Source organism: Pelobates fuscus, chromosome 7, assembly GCF_036172605.1.
Source record: "Pelobates fuscus isolate aPelFus1 chromosome 7, aPelFus1.pri, whole genome shotgun sequence".
In the NCBI taxonomy this organism is placed as follows: domain Eukaryota; kingdom Metazoa; phylum Chordata; class Amphibia; order Anura; family Pelobatidae; genus Pelobates; species Pelobates fuscus.
Genome location: NC_086323.1, coordinates 3,134,039 through 3,153,380, shown reverse-complemented (window position 1 = coordinate 3,153,380; position 19,342 = coordinate 3,134,039). Strand labels below are relative to the sequence as shown.

Below are 19,342 nucleotides of genomic sequence, written 5' to 3'. Positions count from 1 at the left end.
TTTCAAGGCTTCAAGGATTTCAGCAATGCTGGAGGTCCTCACATAGTGTGAGGACATCCAGCGACGCTATAGAACATAAAATCTGTGCTATAAACCCGGAAGTACCCTCTAGTGGCTGTCTAGTAGACAGCCGCTAGAGGAGGAGTTAACCCTGCAAGGTTTATAAAAAAACTGCAATAATTACACTTGCAGGGTTAAGGGTAGTGGGAGTTGGCACCCAGACCACTCCAATGGGGACACTATAGTCAGCAAAACAACTTTAGCTTAATGAAGCAGTTTTGGTGTATAGAACATGCCCCTGCAGCCTCGCTGCTCAATCCTCTGCCATTTAGGAGTTAAATCCCTTTGTTTATGAACCCTAGTCACACCTCCCTGCATGTGACCTACACAGCCTTCCATAAACACTTCCTGTAAAGAGAGATCTAATGTTAACACTTCATTTATTGCAAATTCTATTAATTTTGAATTTCTTATCTCCTGCTTTATTTGACCCTGCAGGAGCCTCCTGTGTGTGATTAAATTAGCATAACAGGATATAAAAACTTGTAAAGTAAACACACTTTGCTGTCACATCTGAATGTAAATGAAACCATTTTTTGTTTTCATGCAGGCTGTCAGTCACTGTATAAACAAAGTGATTTAACTCCTAAATGGCAGAGAATCGAGCACTGAGATTGCAGGGGCACGAGATTTACACCAAACCTGTTTCATTAAGCTAAAGTCACTAGTCTATAGTGCCCCTTTAAGAGTTAATCTGTAAATTTCTCTCTGAGACATTATGAAAGCTGTCCCTATAAGCAAACTAGTAATAAAAATAAGCTGGTTTCCTACAAATTATCATTAAAGCGAATAATAATTAATCCACCAAGTTCAGAGACAGCATGTATAACTAGCTGTCTTTTTAGATGTATCTGTGGGGGCGTGATGGGGCAATGATGCAATGGTTTTATTTACAATAATGACGTTTGTATCTGGTGAAGGTTTCATTATGTAAGTGCTGTGATGAAGTACATTTGGGAATATAATCTGTGCTGGCACGCTTTTACCAGCTCGGGCTGTCAGAACGCTTTCTAACCAGTTTGGAAGCTGCGAGACCCAAATGGAATAAAGGCTCAGTCTTCATGTTCATCGAGATATTCTCCTTGGCAAGCAGCGGGCCACTGCCGAGGGGACCTACACACGCCTGGACTGCTGTCTGGAAGAGTAGAAAATACAGTGTTTCAGAACCGCAGTATGTTAATGGTTTACAGCGGTGAATATGATGTGTGTTCACCTGTGATGATTTAATAAATCCATTTTGGAATCTATTTACCATTTCTCTCAGCTCGTCCTGTTTGGGCTCAGTAATCAGCTGGTGGTCTCATTTAAGGAGGAGAATACTATGGCCTTTAAACATTTATTTATTAAGAGCTATTCTGGAACCGATGAAGATGATTACAGTCGCACCGTGTATACGCAGACAGAGCTTACTAACAGCATCTTTTTTGCTATTGATCAGGTAAGGAGCTGGGGCTGGCCATTCTGTATTTATCAATCGAGGCTGGCAGATTTGGTGTTAGATCGGCCGGTTTCTGACTCATCTGTCTCTTAGTATCGTCAGATAAAGAATATTTCACTGGGAACCATCGCTTACGATACACATGAAAAACACAAGGGAATTAGAATTTGCAAGCATCACTACCGGCGGGGATTGATTCACCCTTCCAATGATACGTTTTACATCGACCCCACTGAAGAAACTGGTATGTTTTCTTTTCATTAATATCTTCTTCAGTTACAGGTAAAAAATTCATTTTTCTTACAGAAACCGTTAGAAAACAAAGGTTAACCTTATTGCTATTTACCAGTTCCACCATGATTGGCTATTGATCTATTGATCTCTTGTTTTATTGTAGAGTGTCTGCACATCGATCAGGAATTACTGACCAGCAAACCATATCTCCATGAAATTCCTATTATGAACTCTTCGTTCTTTAAATTCGAGTTTTACAGGTGATGCTTGGCCCGCCTGCTCTCTATGTTCTGTCTTGGATTTCCATGGTTTAAATGTGATCTCTGATAACTCTTGTTTTGTTTTATTGTAGACTTGTTAAAATAGAAATTTCCTTTAAACTGAAGGGCATCGACCTGCAGACGATCAGAGTTCGCGAATTGCCAGACTGCTACTTATTTCACAACAAGGTACGTTCTGAATGTAACGAGAGGACAATAAATCCTAAAAATGTCGACTTCTTCTCCTGTCCAATACTCACAGATCGAGGCAGCATTCTTCCAATGAATAACCATTACAAAGATCAAGGCTATTGTGTTGGACTACCTATAAGGGTCCCCAGCTCTCCTCAGAATGGGGGTAGTTCACCTTTCATCTCACACTGTGTCGGTCTTGCAGTGGCTGGCTCCAGCTCCATGGCTGAGGTAATCGGTGTTGATGGAGGTAATTTACCTTTCATCTCACACTGTGTCGGTCTTGCAGTGGCTGGCTCCAGCTCCATGGCTGAGGTAATCGGTGTTGATGGAGGTAGTTCACCTTTCATCTCACACTGTGTCGGTCTTGCAGTGGCTGGCTCCAGCTCCATGGCTGAGGTAATCGGTGTTGATGGAGGTAGTTCACCTTTCATCTCACACTGTGTCGGTCTTGCAGTGGCTGGCTCCAGCTCCATGGCTGAGGAAATCAGTGTTGATGGAGGTAGTTCACCTTTCATCTCACACTGTGTCGGTCTTGAAGTAGCTGGCTCCAGCTCCATGACTGAGGTAATCGGTGTTAATGGAGGTAGTTTACCTTTCATCTCACACTGTGTCGGTCTTGCAGTGGCTGGCTCCAGCTCCATGGCTGAGGTAATCGGTGTTGATGGAGGTAGTTCACCTTTCATCTCGCACTGTGTCGGTCTTGCAGTGGCTGGCTCCAGCTCCATGGCTGAGGTAATCGGTGTTGATGGAGGTAGTTCACCTTTCATCTCACACTGTGTCGGTCTTGCAGTGGCTGGCTCCAGCTCCATGGCTGAGGTAATCGGTGTTGATGGAGGTAGTTCACCTTTCATCTCGCACTGTGTCGGTCTTGCAGTGGCTGGCTCCAGCTCCATGGCTGAGGTAATCGGTGTTGATGGAGGTAGTTCACCTTTCATCTCACACTGTGTCGGTCTTGCAGTGGCTGGCTCCAGCTCCATGGCTGAGGTAATCGGTGTTGATGGAGGTAGTTCACCTTTCATCTCGCACTGTGTCGGTCTTGCAGTGGCTGGCTCCAGCTCCATGGCTGAGGTAATCGGTGTTGATGGAGGTAATTTACCTTTCATCTCACACTGTGTCGGTCTTGCAGTGGCTGGCTCCAGCTCCATGGCTGAGGTAATCGGTGTTGATGGAGGTAATTTACCTTTCATCTCACACTGTGTCGGTCTTGCAGTGGCTGGCTCCAGCTCCATGGCTGAGGTAATCGGTGTTGATGGAGGTAGTTCACCTTTCATCTCACACTGTGTCGGTCTTGCAGTGGCTGGCTCCAGCTCCATGGCTGAGGTAATCGGTGTTGATGGAGGTAGTTCACCTTTCATCTCACACTGTGTCGGTCTTGCAGTGGCTGGCTCCAGCTCCATGGCTGAGGTAATCGGTGTTGATGGAGGTAGTTCACCTTTCATCTCACACTGTGTCGGTCTTGCAGTGGCTGGCTCCAGTTCCATGGCTGAGTTAATCGGAAGGCTATTGTGTATGCACCAATAAACAGTCCTCATATAGGTGCATTGAATCAATCGGAAGGCTATTGTGTATGCACCAATAAACAGTCCTCATATAGGTGCATTGAATCAATTCATTGGGACGCTGACCATATGAGCAGCACTGAGATGGGAAGTGCCGTTAGTGGCCGTCTGAGTGACAGTCACTGGAGACAGTCACTGGAGATGTTACTAGACAGCAATTTAAATACAGAATTTTCTCTCCATTTAAAAAGTCTTCATGGACGGACTATAGACACAGGAACCACTAAATTAAGCTGTATACCGTACATTAAGCTGTATACCGTACATTAAGCTGTATACCGTGCATTAAGCTGTATACCGTGCATTAAGCTGTATACCGTACATTAAGCTGTATACCGTACATTAAACTGTATACCGTACAATATGCTGCATACTGTACATTAAGCTGTATACCGTACATTAAGCTGTATACTACATTAAGCTGTATACCGTACATTATGCTGCATACCATACATTAAGCTGTATACCATACATACGCTGTATACTGTATATTAGGCTTTATATCTGTGACGGTACAATCCGTTACTCCGTCAAGTATTCCGTTCTTCCCATAAAAGAAAATCACCCAATACTCCACGAGTAGAAATATCCCTGGAATCGCCGAATAATCCACACATGAGCCAAAGCTTAATGCTGGAACAAGACTGATTTACTGGCACACAGAACTCACAATTTATGCAACACAAAACTCCTCCTCTGGGCCAGGCTAGATAATACAATACACACAGCTCAATTATCTGCTGGCCAGAACATTTACAGTTTTTAACAATTTCAGAAAAGTACTTTTTATACAACATACAAACATAATTTCAACATTCCTGGGTAGCTGAGGATACTGGTGGTCATATATCCAAATTTCACGAATTTCCGTTCGGTAGTTTCCGTGTCGCATCGTGTGGAAGTTTGACCGGCTTGCCATGTGGAGGTATCCGATCTAGAGTTCCATAGAATCAGTAGCAAGAGCCAGTCTCCGTTCGCATCTAACTACACGAAAACCACCGTTCGTATGGTATAGCTGGTTACATGTGAATTTTCCCCTCATTCGGTAGATTCTATCTACCGAACGCCAGTTTGATTAGTGGAGGGGAACGTATTCATCCAGGACGTCCGTGGGGACCGGGCGCTCGCATGGTTGCCGTGCCGAAATTAGTTCCAGGCAATCCCTACATAAGTCCCACTGACCCCGTTCGTGAGTTCTAAGATGGCCGCCATCCTTTGTTCTCGCCATGTGTTCGTATGCCAAATGGCGGCCACCTAGTAGCAGTTAAGTTGCGGTTTCTCTGTGTTCTAATGCTGATTGCTACCCAGGGTGTGTGGTCTCTGTTCGGTAAACGAATACATTTTTTCATACATTTTGAACCGAACAGATACAGGCATTAAAACAGCAGGGAGAGGTTTTAACTGAGGGCTCACAGGTAAGTACATGGAAAATACTTCACAATATCGTACAATAAGCTGTATGCCGTACAATAAGCTGTATGCCGTACAATAAGCTGTATGCCGTACAATAAGCTGTATGCCGTACAATAAGCTGTATGCCGTATATTAGGCTGTATACTGTATATTAAGCTTTATATCGTACAATAAGCTGTATGCCGTATATTAGGCTGTATACCGTATATGAAGCTTTATATCGTACAATAAGCTGTATGCCGTACAATAAGCTGTATATTCTACAATAAGCTGTATATTATACATTAAGCTGTATACCGTATATTTGGCTGTATACCGTATATGAAGCTTTATATCGTACAATAAGCTGTATGTCGTACAATAAGCTGTATGCCGAACAATAAGCTGTATATTATACATTAAGCTGTATACCGTACATTAAGCTGTGTGCCGTACAATAAGCTGTATGCCGTATATTAGGCTGTATACCGTATATTAAGCTTTATATCGTACAATAAGCTGTTTGCCTACATTAAGCTGTATACCTAACATTAAGCTGTATACCGTACATTAAGCTGTATACTGTATATTAGGCTTTATATCGTACAATAAGCTGTATGCCGTACAATAAGCTGTATATTATACATTAAGCTTTAGTGGTTCTAGTGGCTGTAGAGTCTGTCAAGGTTTAAAATACAGACCTGTTTTCAAAGTATTCCATATTCTTTATGTTGGTAAGATTATTATTATACAGTAAGTGTTTTGTTTATTGTTGAATTGTCTTAGTACATTTTTAGCATAAACGTCTTCTTTAAATGGAAGTGTTCCTAAAGCCCTCATTCGTGATCAGTTTTATGGACCACGCAATTATATTCTCCTCTGCCCCTCCTTGTGTGTCGCCCAGCTCCCACAGCCTTCGCCAACTCTTTCTATCCCACAGTGTTTTCATTCTAGATTTATCGCTGGTTAATGCCTTTCTCCTGTGTTTTTACAGATAATCTTTAATAACCAGGCCCACAGCGGGAAAATAAAGATCTTCTTTGACAGCGACGCAGACATCCAGGACTGCAGAGACTGGCGGATTTCTGGATCCGGTGAGTCTATCTGAGTCTTACCTGGCGCCTACCGACCATATTTATCCCTGTGATGGAATGGCTCCGTATTGGTGGATCTACGTGAAAACAATCAGGCTGTTAACTTACAGCCCATGAGAGCTCTGCGTGATATGGTTAACCATTTAAGGACTGAGCCAAATGTGCAAGTTGTGATCTAAACAAAACAAAAACTTGAATTTGCGCTAAATGTCTGTTCAGGTGTAATTCGCCTCTTTTATATTATGTGCGACCACACTTATTATATATCATTTTATTCAGGTAAAACAGGGCTTTCATTTAACATTAAATATTTAGTTATGAATCCTAACTTAATATGAATAAAATAAATGGGAGAAAATTAGAATTTTTTTTTTTTTAGTTCTACGTGACATTTTGTCTGTGAATGTCATAATACGATTTGCTTATACTGCAATAAAATACACATATTTGTATTCAGTGATGTCTCACGTGTAAAACCGTACCCCCTATTTACAGGTTTTATGGTGTTGTGGGAAGTTACAGGGTCAAATATAGCCTGTTACATTCTTCATTTTTTTCACATTGAAATTCGCCAGATTGGTTACGTTGCCTTTGAGACCGTATGGTAGCCCAGGAATAAGAATTACACCCATAATGGCATACCATTTGCAATAGTAGACAACCCAAGGTATTGTAAATGGGGTATGTCCAGTCTTTTTTTTAGTAGCCACTTGGTCACAAACACTGGCCAAAGTTAGTGTTAATATTTGTTTGTGTGTGAAAAATGCAAAAAAACTAATTTGAACGCTAACTTTGGCCAGTGTTTGTGACTAAGTGGCTAGTAACAAAGACTGGACATACCCCATTTGCAATACCTTGGGTTGTCTACTATTGCAAATGGTATGCCATCATGGGGGTAATTCTCATCCCTGGGCTACCATACTGTCTCAAAGGCAGCATAACCAACCTGGCGAATTTCAATGTGAAAAAAATGAAACGCAAGCCTTATATTTGACTTTTTAACTTTTGAAAACACCATAAAACCTGTACATGGGGGTACTGTTATACTCGGGGAAACTTCATAGATAAATAGTTTGGGGTTATTTGGTGGGCTCCCGGGTGGATAGTTGGGCGTTATTTGGTGGTCTCCCGGGTGGATAGTTGGGGGATATTTGGTGGGCTCCTGGGTGGATAGTTGGGGGTTATTTGGTGGGCTCCTGGGTGGATAGTTGGGGGTTATTTGGTGGGCTCCTGGGTGGATAGTTGGGGGTTATTTGGTGGGCTCCCGGGTGGATAGTTTGGGGTTATTTGGTGGGCTCCCGGGTGGATAGTTGGGGGTTATTTGGTGGGCTCCCGGGTGGATAGTTGGGGTTTATTTGGTGGGCTCCCGGGTGGATAGTTGGGGGTTATTTGGTGGGCTCCCGGGTGGATAGTTGGGGGTTATTTGGTGGCTTCCAGGTAGATAGTTTGGGATTATTTAGTGGGCTCCCAGGTAGATAGTTTGGGATTATTTAGTGGGCTCCCGGGTGGATAGTTGGGGGTTATATGGTGCGCTCCCGGGTGCATAGTTGGGGGTTATTTGGTGAGCTCCCGGGTGGATAGTTGGGGGTTATTTGGTGCGCTCCCGGGTGGATAGTTGGGGGATATTTGGTGGGCTCCCGGGTGGATAGTTGGGGGTTATTTGGTGGGCTCCCGGGTGGATAGTTGGGGGTTATTTGGTGGGCTCCCGGGTGGATAGTTTGGGGATATTTGGTGGCTCCCGGGTGGATAGTTGGGGTTTATTTGGTGGGCTTCCGGGTGGATAGTTGGGGGTTATTTGGTGGGCTCCCGGGTGGATAGTTTGGGGTTATTTAATGGGCTCCCGGGTGGATAGTTGGGGGATATTTGGTGGGCTCCCGGGTGGATAATTGGGGGTTATTTGGTGGGCTCCCGGGTGGATAGTTTGGGGTTATTTAATGGGCTCCCGGGTGGATAGTTTGGGGTTATTTAATGGGCTCCCGGGTGGATAGTTTGGGGTTATTTAATGGGCTCCCGGGTGGATAGTTGGGGGGTTATTTAATGGGCTCCCGGGTGGATAGTGTAACAGATCCTTACAACTTAGTCTTTTGTTCGTTTCATGCCTCTGTTCGCCTGATTTCGTGCGAAGTCCGTATGTGAAATATAGGTGGCCGCCATTTCGGGACTTTACACGTGTTCGCGGCCATCTTGTGTACGAACAGCGGTGTTTGCCTGTAACCGCATGGAACTAAAAACGGATACGCAAACAGGCGAACACCGCTGAGTCCTCCAGACCTCCATAAGTTCGCACAGAAACTACCGAACACTCCACCATTCGGTAGTTACAATCAGTCATCTATGGGGATTTCAGCGAACCCCGCGATTCGGATGGATGGCAAGATTTTCATACCGTTTTACCGTGCGAACAGAGACCGACCGCAAGGCCAAAACTCATGGAACTATTTTCGGCTAGTTGGTCTGTGCGGTCGGTCAAAACTTTGAAACTCTGTAACTCCCGAACCGTTCATCCAATCGGGCTGATTTTTGGACAGAGTGTTCCCCTAACTAAGATCTCTCAAGCGGTGCCGGATTTAAAGGTGTACCCCCTGTTTTTGGGGTACATCCAGAACTGGGGTAAAATATTGTATGTTTTAATTGTGTTATGTGGTTATCTGAGGGGAGGAGACGTGGGGGTGTTACCCTGTGCATAATTGGTTGTTTTTATCCTCCCCCTGGGAGTGTCCTGTGTGTACCCTTTTCTAATAAAAAGCAGGCTGGGTGTCCCAGTCCTCAGTTCTTCTTGACCCTTCATAACGTAGCCTCGTCTCGTTCTTGAAAGGGGATTATTTGGGAAGGTTATTCTGTTCCTGTTGCAGCTGAACCTGATTCTCGCTCTGGATATCGTGGATGGGATTACATCAGCCTACTTCTCCACAGCAGCTTGCAGGGAAAAAGGACGTCTTCAACGGCAGAAACCCTCTCTCTATCTGGGTAGCCGTTACATTGGTGGCAAGCGGTGGGATGGTCCTTTTATCCAAGGAGCAAGTGCTGAATGGAGTCTCAGTATGCCAAGCTAAAAAGACCCACACTAAAGGATTTATTGGAGAATCGTGGTAGGAGTGCCAGCAACAGACCACGGAGGGAGCTGATAGCTGACCTGCTGGAGCTGGACGAGATGGATAGGTCCATGGAGGTAACGGAACCCATGGCACCCATCAGTGAGGACGATGTGATTACGGCAATTGTACAGCGGAGATTAGCGTTGTATCCAGTCACGTCTACAGAGCTAATAACCCAACTGTTCCGGGAAGCGAGGGAAGAGATCCAAACCAAGAGGGATCAAGAAATGGAACTGGTAAGAGCCAGACAGCTCACTACACAGACAGTTCCTACCCTGCTACCCACTACTACAGTAAAGAAAATTCCCTTCACTGCATTTAAAACCTTTGTGGAAAATGAAGAGGAAATTGATGGGTATTTGGCGGACTTTGAAAGACAGTGCTCGCTACATCAAATACCGCCAGAGCAATGGGTCACTATCCTGGCGGGAAAACTATCAGGAAAAGCTAGTGAGGCTTTTCGAGCGCTCACTACAGAGGAGATCACGCAGTACCAAACAGTAAAAGAGGCACTGCTCACCAGGTATGCGGTAACCCCAGAAGCATACCGTCGCCGCTTCCGGGAGTCCAAAAAGAAAGCTGTGGACTCCCACATGGAATGGGCCAACCGACTACAAAGAGTGGCATCACATTGGGTCCAAGGGTGTAAGGCCAACACCGGAGAGGAGGTATTGCAATTGTTCTTAATGGAACATTTCTTCCAAAATTTGGCTGCAGACATACAAGACTGGGTACGAGACCGGCGCCCCGCTAATTTAAATGAGGCGGCTCGGCTGGCCGATGAATACGCCGAGACAAGGAGAGTAAGCCAGGGTACTCCACGACCAGCTCATAAGATAGAGCCACGTACCCCAGCCGCTGTCTCACGCCCAGAGTTTCGAGCTCCAGTCCCACCAGGACCACCCCGCCCTCAGGGACCTACCAACTACCCCCGAGATTTGTCGAAAGTGACGTGCCATCACTGCGGCAACCTCGGACATATTGCTCGATATTGTCCCCTAAGATCCAATAGCAACAATTGGAGACGCACAACTCCCAACACAGAGGCCCCTGCATCACGACCCTCTGCGGCTCACTGTGTGGAAGCTGAAATGGGCCCTGAGGAATGCCTGGGGATTTTGTATGAAGCAGATCCCATACAAGCTGCTTCTCCAGATAACCGACAACATCACCGACAGGAGGTTCGGGTGAATGGACAAATAGCACAAGGCCTAAGAGACACCGGGGCTACCATCACGTTGATCCAAAAACACCTAGTAAAGCCAGAGAATGTGTCTACCCGCACTGTTGCTGTTCGGGTCGCAGGGGGCGCTGTTTTTCGCTTGCCCACTGCCCGAGTACACTTAGACTGGGGAGTCGGATCGGGAAAAACCACAGTTGGCATTATGGACAACTTGCCTGCCGAGGTCGTCTTGGGAAATGACATTGGCCCCTTGACTTCAGCATATTTGCCCACACCTGCTGCCGCTTGTCCCGTAACCACCCGCTCACAGGCCCGTGTCACAGATGACCCTAATACAGGCCGGGAGACCCAGGTAAGCCAAGCACCCACATGTAACCCCACTACAACAAGCAGGCCCATAGCTTGGGACACCCCAGAGGAGTTTGGGAGGGAAACTAGAGAGGACCCCACCCTCCAAAAGTATTGAGAATTAGCAGACAGTAGGGAGGGCAAACAGGAACGTTTTCTATGGGATGGGGACAGGTTGTACAGACTGACGGAAGGAAAAAAGAGAGGCTGTCCCCCTTCGCAGAAGCGCCAACTAGTGGTACCCAGAAAGTACCGGTTGGAACTTCTTCGAATCGGCCACGACATTCCGTTGGCAGGGCATCTAGGGGGTAACCGTACCACCTTCCGGATCACCCAGACCTTCTTTTGGCCGGGGATCTCAAAGGATGTACGACGTTACTGCAGCACTTGTGACGTATGCCAACGGGTAGGGAAGAGAGGAGATCACCCTAAAGCTCGACTGTTACCTATGCCTGTGATCGAGGAACCATTTAGCAGGGTGGCAGTCGACCTAGTGGGACCCCTACCTAACCCCAGTCCCTCTGGTAAGAAATACATCCTTACCGTAGTGGACTATGCTACTCGCTACCCGGAAGCTGTCGCTCTGACGAATATCCAGGCTGACACTGTCGCCAGTGCTCTAGTCGGGATATTCACCCGAGTGGGATTTCCTCAGGAAATCTTGTCCGATAGAGGGACCCAGTTTACCGCAGACCTAACCCAGCAGCTATGGAAGGTTTGTAGTATTAAACCCCTACTTAGTTCCCCGTACCACCCTCAGACTAACGGTCTCTGTGAACGTTTTAACGGTACCCTAAAGCAATTGCTACGGACCTTTACAGCGGAATACAAAGACTGGGAACGATTCTTGCCGCACCTCCTGTTCGCTTATCGGGAGGTGCCACAGGAATCCACAGGGTTCTCTCCCTTTGAACTGCTCTATGGCCGGAGAGTACGAGGCCCTCTCGACCTCATCCGAGAGCACTGGGAGGGAGAGACAGAACATGAGGGTGTCCCCATCGTGCCATATGTGCTAGAAATGCGGGACCGTATGGAACAGTTAGCCCGGATGGCACGGGACCATCTCCATGCGGCCCAGGGACGGCAGAAACGTTGGTACGATCAGGGCGCCCGCCAGCGAACGTTCCAAGTGGGCCAGAAGGTGCTGGTGCTTAGACCTGTCAAAGGGAATAAGCTCCAGACCTCCTGGCAGGGCCCTTACAAAGTGGTAGCACAGGTATGTGACACCACCTATGTAATTGCCAGCAGCAAAGATGAAAGGATTCAGAAGTCCTTTCACGTAAATTTATTAAAAGAATATCAAGAAAGGCCCGAGGATATAGCAGCCATATGTATACCAGCCACTGAAGACCCTGACAGCTTACCCATACCCGACCTTTTAGCTAACTCGGAACCTAAGACCCTGCTCAATACCATACAGCTAGGGGAGCGGTTAACCCCCGCTGAAAAGGGACAGATCCGACAACTGCTGACTGAAAAGAGGTTGACGTTTTCCCAAGAGCCCGGATACACCCCCTTAGCAACTCACTATGTAGAGACCCCAGGACAAACTCCTCTCCGGCAAACTCCCTATAGGATCCCTGAGGCAGTAAAAGATGAGATGAGGAAGGAAATCCAGGAGATGCTAAGACTAGGAGTGATAGAGCCATCTGACAGCCCGTGGGCCTCACCAGTGGTCCTAGTCCCCAAAAAGGATGGGACTACCCGGTTCTGTGTCGATTATCGACGTCTCAATGACAAAACCCTGACAGACGCATATCCCATGCCCCGAGTAGACGAGCTATTAGATCGTATTGCCAGGGGACGTTATCTGACCACCATCGATTTGTGTAAAGGGTATTGGCAGATTCCCCTGGCCAAGGAGGCTATCCCTAAGTCGGCCTTTGTCACCCCATTTGGCTTGTACCAATTTAAGGTCATGCCATTTGGGATGAAAAACGCCCCGGCTACATTTCAGCGCTTAGTGGACCGCCTCCTTGATGGCTTCCAGGATTTCGCCTGCGCGTACCTGGATGACATTGCGATTTATAGCGAAACCTGGGGAGAGCACTTAAGGCATGTAGAGGCCGTACTGGATCAGATTCGGGCCGCAGGCTTGACTCTGAAACCAGAAAAGTGTAACTTCGGCATGGCAGAAGTCCAGTACCTGGGACATCGAGTGGGATGTGGGAAGCAGCGCCCAGAACCCGCTAAAATTGAAGCTGTAGCTAACTGGCCCACACCCCACACCAAAACTCAAGTATTAGCATTTTTGGGGACCGCAGGATATTATAGGAGGTTTGTCCCTGACTATAGTACCATCGCAAAACCCTTAACAGACCTAACCAAAAAGAACTTGCCTAGGATAGTCCTGTGGTCTCCCGCCTGTGAAACAGCCTTTCAGGCCCTAAAGAATGCTCTAATTCATGCACCTGTCCTGTCTGCCCCCGTCCCTAACAAAAGATTTGTCGTTCATACAGATGCATCCATGTATGGACTGGGGGCAGTTCTAAGCCAGGTCGGAGAAGATGGAGGCGAGCACCCTGTCGCGTATCTCAGTAGAAAACTGTTACCTAGAGAAGTGAGCTACGCGGCAGTGGAAAAGGAATGCTTAGCCCTGGTCTGGGCATTAAAGAAACTCACCCCATATTTGTACGGACAGGAATTTACACTAATCACCGACCATAACCCCCTGGTGTGGTTAAACAGAGTAGCTGGAGATAATGGACGCTTGTTGAGATGGAGCCTAGCACTGCAACCCTACAACTTCTCCATTCAATACCGCCCTGGCAGGTTTAACGGGAATGCCGATGGTCTGTCCAGACAAACAGAACTATTACCCTAACAAGGGACCGGACAGCCCCAAGTTGACCCGAAAAGGATCAATCCGGGTCTGCCGGAGTGTTCCACAAAAGGGGAGCAGTGTAACAGATCCTTACAACTTAGTCTTTTGTTCGTTTCATGCCTCTGTTCGCCTGATTTCGTGCGAAGTCCGTATGTGAAATATAGGTGGCCGCCATTTCGGGACTTTACACGTGTTCGCGGCCATCTTGTGTACGAACAGCGGTGTTTGCCTGTAACCGCATGGAACTAAAAACGGATACGCAAACAGGCGAACACCGCTGAGTCCTCCAGACCTCCATAAGTTCGCACAGAAACTACCGAACACTCCACCATTCGGTAGTTACAATCAGTCATCTATGGGGATTTCAGCGAACCCCGCGATTCGGATGGATGGCAAGATTTTCATACCGTTTTACCGTGCGAACAGAGACCGACCGCAAGGCCAAAACTCATGGAACTATTTTCGGCTAGTTGGTCTGTGCGGTCGGTCAAAACTTTGAAACTCTGTAACTCCCGAACCGTTCATCCAATCGGGCTGATTTTTGGACAGAGTGTTCCCCTAACTAAGATCTCTCAAGCGGTGCCGGATTTAAAGGTGTACCCCCTGTTTTTGGGGTACATCCAGAACTGGGGTAAAATATTGTATGTTTTAATTGTGTTATGTGGTTATCTGAGGGGAGGAGACGTGGGGGTGTTACCCTGTGCATAATTGGTTGTTTTTATCCTCCCCCTGGGAGTGTCCTGTGTGTACCCTTTTCTAATAAAAAGCAGGCTGGGTGTCCCAGTCCTCAGTTCTTCTTGACCCTTCATAACGTAGCCTCGTCTCGTTCTTGAAAGGGGATTATTTGGGAAGGTTATTCTGTTCCTGTTGCAGCTGAACCTGATTCTCGCTCTGGATATCGTGGATGGGATTACATCAGCCTACTTCTCCACAGCAGCTTGCAGGGAAAAAGGACGTCTTCAACGGCAGAAACCCTCTCTCTATCTGGGTAGCCGTTACAGATAGTTTGGGGTTATTTGGTGGGCTCCCGGGTGGATAGTTGGGGGTTATTTGGTGGGCTCCCGGGTGGATAGTTGGGGGTTATTTGGTGGGCTCCCAGGTGGATAGATGGGGGTTATTTGGTGGGCTCCCGGGTGGATAGTTGGGGGATATTTGGTGGGCTCCCGGGTGGATAGTTTGGGGTTATTTGGTGGGCTCCCGGGTGGATAGTTTGGGGTTATTTGGTGGGCTCCCGGGTGGATAGTTGGGGGTTATTTAATGGGATCCCGGGTGGATAGTTGGGGGTTATTTGGTGGGCTCCCGGGTGGATAGTTTGGGGATATTTGGTGGCTCCCGGGTGGATAGTTGGGGGTTATTTGGTGGGCTCCCGGGTGGATAGTTGGGGGTTATTTGGTGGGCTCCCGGGTGGATAGATGGGGGTTATTTAGTGGGCTCCCGGGTGGATAGTTGGGGGTTATTTGGTGGGCTCCCGGGTGGATAGTTGGGGGTTATTTGGTGGGCTCCCGGGTGGATAGTTGGGGGTTATTTGGTGCGCTCCCGGGTGGATAGTTGGGGGATATTTGGTGGGCTCCCGGGTGGATAGTTGGGGGTTATTTGGTGGGCTCCCGGGTGGATAGTTGGGGTTATTTGGTGGGCTCCTGGGTGGATAGTTTGGGGTTATTTGGTGGCTTCCGGGTGGATAGTTTGGGGTTATTTGGTGGGCTTCCGGGTGGATAGTTGGGGGTTATTTGGTGGGCTCCCGGCTGGATAGTTTGGGGTTATTTAATGGGCTCCCGGGTGGATAGTTGGGGGATATTTGGTGGGCTCCCGGGTGGATAGTTGGGGGTTATTTGGTGGGCTTCCGGGTGGATAGTTTGGGGTTATTTAATGGGCTCCCGGGTGGATAGTTTGGGGTTATTTAATGGGCTCCCGGGTGGATAGTTGGGGGTTATTTGGTGGGCTTCCGGGTGGATAGTTTGGGGTTATTTAATGGGCTCCCGGGTGGATAGTTGGGGGTTATTTAATGGGCTCCCGGGTGGATAGTTGGGGGTTATTTAATGGGCTCCCGGGTGGATAGTTGGGGGTTATTTAATGGGCTCCCGGGTGAATAGTTGGGGGTTATTTGGTGGGCTCCCGGGTGGATAGTTGGGGGTTATTTGGTGGGCTCCCGGGTGGATAGTTGGGGGTTATTTGGTGTGCTCCCGGGTGGATAGATGGGGGTTATTTGGTGGGCTCCCGGGTGGATAGTTGGGGGTTATTTGGTAGGCTCCCGGGTGGATAGTTGGGGGTTATTTGGTGGGCTCCCGGGTGGATAGTTGGGGGTTATTTGGTGGGCTCCCGGGTGGATAGTTGGGGGTTATTTGGTGGGCTCCCAGTAGGATCCTTGGGGGATATTTGGTGGGCTCCCGGGTGGATACAAATACAAAAATCAAGTCCTGCGCTCAAACTCCCATTACTCCTGGGCGGCAGCAACGGCCATAGTACACATTAGCTCAAACACACACAGAAAAAAAAACAAAAGAAAAATTACCTGCGCTCTTTCCCAAATTGCTATGTATTTTTAACCCCTTAAGGACCACACTTCTGGAATAAAAGGGAATCGTGACATGTCACACATGTCAGGTGTCCTTAAGGGTTAAACAAATGGAGGTTTTTAGTTACCTCCAATGGCCATGAGAGGGTATGCCCACCTGCCACGTCAAGGCAGACCTCTTAGGTGGGTCCTAACTCTAGCCATTCACCTTGCTTTCTTGAGCTTCTGGCAAAGATATCTCTAATGAGACAAAAAAGGGGGGGGGGATCCCTGGGGGATATTTGGTGGGGATTTAATGATGTTTTTATGACCGTTTTATATGTTTCTCCCCACAGCACAGAAGAACTCTCACTATGTTTTAGTGTTTGATGGATTTGTAATCCTGACGTGTATAACATCTCTCATTCTATGCACACGATCAATAATTCTTGCTGTAAAACTACAGAAAGTAAGTAAGAGAAGCATTTGCTCTGTGAATTTAATGGCAATTTATAAAAAAAGTTTCTTATTATTAAAATAAAGTGTTCATACAGCCCCCTCTAGTGGTTTAGTGGTTCTGGTGCTAGCATTGTCCTACAGGTCTGTGTCAATCATTTTTTTTATCAAACACACAGCGGAAACCTTACTCCTATTCTGGTCCTGCCAGACCTGGGGCTGGCTACACCCAATCCAACAGTAAAACAAATATATGGTCCAGGTGCACAAGGATCACTTGTGCAGCCAATTCTTTTGTAATAAAATTTTTGAGCATTTTGTCAAAAGTCCCTCCCCCCCCCCCCCCCCCTCCCTGGCGCCCAATTCTCAACCCATTGGTTGTTATACTGCTGATGTGAATTACAGTTTAGTAATATCAACTTAGTACAAATTGTGATGGTTGATTGGTCAAGGATGTGAAAAGGAAATATCTAGAGCAAAAAAACTATTTCCGGTCTAATCCATTGGGTGCATCCATGGCCTGACTCGGGCCTCTGCTGTGGACTAAGGGTTTCATGATAACATCCCAGCAATGCATTGCTTTTGGAGGTTGCTTCTTTCTTCCGGGATAATAGCCAATGCCTGAAGGAAAGCTTTAGAGTCCACATTTAAGTGAGCTTGTAGTCCCCTCCATCTTTGCTAATTTTAATGATGTTTATTGCACAAAGAGAGTGCTGTCATAGAAGGGAGGGCTAAAACTCTTTGCAAAGAATGATTGTGTTTGTAATTTCAAACTCACAAATTGAGGGGCCCTTCACAACAGATAGAACCACCATTCTGTCCAGGTAGGTAACAAACAGCACAATAAGATCCCGCTGGGTTGAGTTGGGATGTCTGGCCAATCTAGTAATGGGTAATGGCCATCCAAGACAATTGCTTTCACCCTCTTTGGTGGAAGTAGTTGGGGAAGGAGTGAAGGGGATAGTGGGACATATAGGTCGCATCAATCTCTTCAGATACACCTCATATTTTTATGTTCTTGTATCGGTGTCTGTCTTCCTGTTGTGTTAGTTTTTGAGAGATCTCCATGTGAGCTTGAAGCACTGTGTAGCAGACATTAATGCCTGCTGAGCCTCGGTGACACTCAACCCATAAAGGTGTGTATTTCTTCAATGATAATAGAGAATACAAAAAAGGGCCGCCTGTGTGTGTATGTGTATATAATACTAATAATTAATAATAACAACAATGACAAAGTGTTTAACCAGGGAAGGTACATTCAGATTGCTCTGGTTTTCAAGTACATCCTGGGGATGTTACTTTTGCCCAACATCCAGGGGATGTTGCGATTACCCACTTTAATGGTACTCATTTTATCTACCTCGGAAGGATGAAGGTCTGAGTTGATAGACTGAGACTGAAGTTACCTGGCCTATAAATACACAGGCCTCCCCTTCCTCTGGTCCGATACTGCCTGGTTCAGTACAGAACCATCTACTTCCATTTCAAAGGTCTTCAACACAAACTGTTACGGTTGCCTCAGGTTAGCTGAGAGTTGGACCACTTCGATGTCCTTGTCCCCGATCCTGGAGAGCGGTTAGAAGTTCCAATTCCGCACCTACAATCTTTCTGCAAGTGTAAAGTATTCCTGGAGCTCTGAGCAGAGCTAGTGATTAACATTTCCCTACAACACGAGTTGAGGCTGCGAGTTGAGGGTTAGAAATCTGGTTTATTGAGCACAAAGGCCAACCCTATATACACATTTTCAGGCCAGGGGCACACCCCTCTGGACCTGATGGAACACAGTGTGACAAGGGACATAAACCAATAAGGACAAAGTGCATCTTTCTGAACCTTCCCCTCTATCCTGGAGATAATTAGCTTAAATGGTTACAGTAACTTAATTATCTCCAGGTACAGGCAATATTCTGTAGTTGAAATTATGACGAAAAACACATAAAAATACATAACTCATATAATACAATATTTAACTTGTATGTCCAACATATCCCCAGATAGCTTGGATCTGAGCGCACAAGGTGTCCAAAAAGCGCTCAGATCTCACGAAGATAGTGGGAACTCCAGGGGCGTTCGGCAAAAGTCAACCCAGAAATAGCTCCACAATATTCAGGCATAGTTGGTAGCTTCCAGAGTCTCAAAGTACCAAACGGCACGGTGTTCGTTTGTTTAGACATGAACGGACGGAGGTCTGGGGATCCCAGCAGGATTCGTGAATAATAGTATCCGAGAACAGTACCAGGCGGTCGACGACCAAGTCCCGCTGGGCATTCAGCAGCTAAAGATGGCCGCCACCACATGTTCGTTCATACGAACGACGACCACCCATTAAACCACTTAGAATGTTTGCGGTTTTGCGGTTTGGCACAGAGTCAAGGGGGTAATTAGCGGCACACGCCTGGGCTGGGTGGTCTCTCGTTCAGCAGTTTTGTTCATTCATACAAATGGGTTAGCAGTGTCATTCGTTTTCCCATTCGTATGCTTTCAAATATAAAACTGGTAGCAAATACAAAGTAACAAATCCAGAGGGTTTACAATGTTTCAGTATGTGGGCCAGGCAATAACGGGGTTCTGTTACAGCTTGCATAGGCCATTAGTTTGTGGGTGACATGGAGAGCTGAGTAGGGATTTTATTTTGCACACATGCCATAGTTGTTGGGTTAGTTCAGCTGTAAATTGGGTACCCCTATCAGATAGGATCTCTTTAATCCTACCA

The 19,342-nt window shown here is 46.8% G+C and overlaps 1 protein-coding gene across 1 annotated transcript in view; it reads left to right on the top strand.

Annotated features, from left to right (window-relative positions):
• MCOLN2 (mucolipin TRP cation channel 2) overlaps positions 1-19,342 on the top strand; it is a 49,735-nt gene that overhangs the window by 5,552 nt on the left and 24,841 nt on the right. The window contains exons 3-8 of the mRNA XM_063427136.1: positions 1,325-1,498; positions 1,592-1,742; positions 1,896-1,992; positions 2,085-2,181; positions 6,133-6,232; positions 16,530-16,642. Coding sequence (XP_063283206.1) covers positions 1,325-1,498; positions 1,592-1,742; positions 1,896-1,992; positions 2,085-2,181; positions 6,133-6,232; positions 16,530-16,642 — 732 coding nt within the window. The remainder of the gene's footprint in view (positions 1-1,324; positions 1,499-1,591; positions 1,743-1,895; positions 1,993-2,084; positions 2,182-6,132; positions 6,233-16,529; positions 16,643-19,342) is intronic.